This window comes from Asparagus officinalis, chromosome 9 (assembly GCF_001876935.1).
Source record: "Asparagus officinalis chromosome 9, Aspof.V1, whole genome shotgun sequence".
Lineage (NCBI taxonomy): Eukaryota > Viridiplantae > Streptophyta > Magnoliopsida > Asparagales > Asparagaceae > Asparagus > Asparagus officinalis.
This window is the reverse complement of record NC_033802.1, coordinates 65,494,079-65,498,088: the sequence shown is the minus strand read 5'-3', so window position 1 is coordinate 65,498,088 and position 4,010 is coordinate 65,494,079. Positions and strand designations below refer to the sequence as shown.

The following is a 4,010-nucleotide window of genomic DNA, read 5'->3' as shown; positions in this document are numbered from 1 at the left end:
GAGGGCAACGTTAGTTGCAATATTCTGATTAATGGGTTGTGCTTGAATGGACTGGTGAGCGACGCTGTTAGTAAATTTGAAGAGATGGCGAGCAAAGGGATCGAGAGGGATGTTATTACGTATAACACGTTGATACAAGGATTGTGCAAGGTTGGGAGGATAAATGAAGCTATGGGGTTTTATCATAAGTTGCTAGAGGTAGGGTTGAAGCCGAGCGTGTCAACCTACACGCCGCTCATTGTGTCGTTTTGCAATGAGGGTAATGTGGATGAAGCTGTGGAGCTTGTGAAGAAGATGAAGGATAGAGGAATTGAGCCTTTGGTATGTACGAATGATTGCATTATAACTGCATTGTGTAAGAAGGGCAAGGTTGAAGAGGGACTGTCTTGGTTGGTTGAGATGCTGAAGAGGAATTTGAGACCGAGGTTAGAGACATTTAATAGATTGGTAGAGTATTTGAGTTTGGCGGGGAGAGTGGATGATGTGCTGCCTGTACTAAATGCAATGTTTGAGATTGGTTGTTTGCTTGAAAGATCAGTTAGTAGTTTGCTTGTTGAGAAACTGTGCAGTAGCGATGGTAGATTGCAAGGTGAAGAACTTTTGGATGAGATCTTGCTGATTGATAAGTTGAATGTTTGAACTGTTGTATCAGTTTATTCTTTTTTGCGAGGGATTGGATAGTCATCTGACGTCTGGACTTGTTGGATCAAGAAAGATAATAAGATGCAAAGGTGAGGAAACATATTTATTTGTATTGAAAAGAGTTCATACTTCATAATTTATATGCATAGCTGCCATTTGAATCTTAGTGTTCAGGGTCCAACCTGTGCCTTATCACTTGCAGACCTGGATTTATTTTGCAGTGAGTGCGAATAATGTGTTTGATTACCTCGTCCTTTGTAAGTTAAAGAGTAATCCAAGCTAAACATTCCCACCTATATTTGCACTGAGTACGAATAGATATATTAAACTCCAGCCTGTGGACTGTAGCTCTAAGATCATCAGTTCTGACAAAGTCATGATATATAACCTTAAACTGAAACTTGATCTCACACCCCCGTGTATTTTGCTGTTCAGACCTACAACCACTGAATTGATGGAAACTTTGTTTGGTACTATATTTGAGAGACAATACTAGGATTTTGCATTGTTGGTCTCAAAGTTATACAATTAAACTTTTTTTGATAAGCAAATGCATCTATGTTTAATAAGGACACTTAATATATTCTTTGTTCAAGTTGAAGCATTGGTGATTATTGCTGCCAATAATCCTTCTGCTATGTTTGTAATTTTGTATACATATATTTCTTGTAAATTTCTCTGTCAGAACAGAATTGATTTTTGATGCTCTAAAATTTGCAAATACGTTTGATCCATTGGTTTGGACCAAAGTCAGCGAAGTCATATTCAATTGGGTTTTTAAACTAAACCACCACAAAATATAGTGGCTCTTTGGAAAACCACCATAATTTTTTTATATTCATAGAACCACCACAAAATATAGTGGTCTTTTGGAAACCCACTATAAATTTTTTTATTTTCATAGAACCACATGAAAATATGCATCCATAACAAAGTGCTACCAAATTATAGTTTTGCATCTATATCATGTTAAACTAAATAATATACTAAATCCCTAAAATTCTCTCATGGTGAGACCCACCAATCTATTATTATATTTTCTCAAACCAAGAAAATACCTGAGCGCCATTGATGAGCCAAATGGTTGGGAGGTTCCAATATGGCCCCCCACTATCTTGGGTTCGATTTCTCTTTATTAAAGAAAACAAAACAAAAACAAAAACAAAAAACAAAAAAAATCAAAAAACAAAAACAAGACACCTTATTTCCCTGTAAAACATTGTTAACTCACTGAACAAAGTTTTAATTCCCTCCAAATACCCCCATGTATCCTCTCTAAAATTTTGACATAATGGGCATTTATGTCATTTTATACTATTTATTTAACAAAATACTGATGTAAATTATGATTTGGTGGGACTTTGTGAAAAATTCATATTTTCATGATGGTTCTATGAAAATAAAGTTTTTGTGGTAGTTTTCTGAAAAAACAGTATTTTTGTGGTGATTCTATGAAAATAAAAAAAATTATGGCAGTTCTCTGAAAAACCACTGTATTTAGTGGTGGTTTTGTATAAAAAAAACCCTATTTAGTTCATAGTTATCGGCGTATTTTTCAGCTCCCTTCCTCGCCAGAGCCCGACACCAAGGTAGACTCTCATATTAGGTCATAAATCCAGTACATATTTTTACTTGGATGGGTTAGAAAACTGTCCGAGCGTTGGACAATTAAATAACAACATGTGCAAAAAATGGGTGTAGCAAAAATGAGAATGTTTCGATAGTCTAGTGGGTATATATTAAAAGATAAGAAAAGAAATGAGTGCATCCGTGGTAAATTAGAGGTTGCTCCTATTGAGGACTAAATAAGAGATAATAGATTAAGACGGTTTGGTCATATGTACAAACGGAGAACTCTTAGTGCACCGGTTAGGAACAACAATAATATTATAGTTAACGGGCTAGGAGATCTAGAGGTAAACCCAAAATAACTTGGTTGGAAGTAGTAACGAAGGATATGATTGTGACTAACTTAACGGATGTGATAGCCTATAACAACATGGAATGGAAGAATATGATTCATATAACCGACCCCAAATATTTGGGATAAAGGCTTTGTTGTTGTTGTTGTATCGGTTAGAAAACTGCTGTGGAGAGGAAATTAGTGTAGTAAAAACTAGTTCTAAAGAAGTTCTAGAAATTAGAGGAACAGGGGACTGTATTTATTATACTTCAACAAGGAAACAAGGATTAATTAGCTGTATTTATTATAATTCAACAAGGATTAATTAACAACAAGGGCACCAAGGATCGAAAGAAGTTGAAGAAAAAATTTCCACTTGTTATGCAGGGCTTTTGAACGTCTACCATGAAGCACAAAGGCTAGGCCAGCTCCCAAGCTATGAGTTGTGTTTGTTGCTTATATTTCAAGAAATCTGTCCCTGGTGGTGAAAACTTTCAATTGTTAGTTCTCCTCCTACAGCTTAGGCCCTTTTCTGAAGCTATAACATATTTCATTCTGAAGTTTGATTGCAAATGCTTGTTCTTGGTTTGGGTTTCTTGAGGTTAGAAATCTAGATTTGATTGCAAACACAATTTACAGTTTGGCGTCCATTGGTTGTTTTGTTTGAGTGGTGTGATTGCTGTTAGTTTTTCTTGTCGATACTACTATAGTTGCGAGTCCTGCGTCTTCCAAAGATCTAGCAGTGTGGCCTACATGATCATGGGATTGGTCGGATGCATTTCGCTTGACATAAAGATATCTTTTCGCGGTAATAAGATTTGAAGTAACACTGAATGTGCTTCCACAATGAGCTTTACGTGACAAATTCTCTTGCTGTTGATCTCGGTGAGCAGTACTTAAGCTGGTAGGGCTATTTCAACTCTACCTTTTCCTTCCAGTCTCCCTTTTATGTTTCAGATATAACTAAGCTGAGATCAGATGCAGTAGAGGAGCTCGGCTACTTAGACGAAAACTATTTGCTTTCCACTCCGATGATGTTCTCACTTCATTCGTGCACGCATAAGGGCATATCGCCAAAGTTGTTTTCGCATTGTACAGGCATTGTGGAAACCACAAGGTGAGATTGTGCAGATACTTGATCTAATGGGCAATTTAACTGAAAACATCACAATTATTCATTATTTCATCAATATCGACACGGCATACTGAAAATTGAAAATGGCAATTATGGAAGAGGCTTGATATTATGATCGATTATGATTTTGCGAGCACAAAAGCAACTTGCTACCTGGAAGAATATACACAAAAGTGTTTTGTAAGGGGTTCCATTTTCTTGCTGACAGCCTGGGTTTTTTTTTTATCCTCCTTGAACGAAGCAGGAATTTCAAAACCCAATTCTCTACTTCATACCTCCATAATTATTTCCTTAATCTCTGCTCGGTATGGTTATCTCCACCTAATCCCT

At 36.4% G+C, this 4,010-nt stretch overlaps 1 protein-coding gene across 1 annotated transcript; it reads left to right on the top strand.

Annotated features, from left to right (window-relative positions):
* LOC109824047 (pentatricopeptide repeat-containing protein At5g46100-like) lies at window positions 7-3,390 on the top strand. The gene is made up of 2 exons (XM_020390570.1): window positions 7-731; window positions 2,933-3,390. The coding sequence occupies exon 1, from the start codon at window positions 85-87 to the stop codon at window positions 637-639; it is 555 nt and encodes a 184-aa protein (XP_020246159.1). The 5' UTR covers window positions 7-84; the 3' UTR covers window positions 640-731; window positions 2,933-3,390.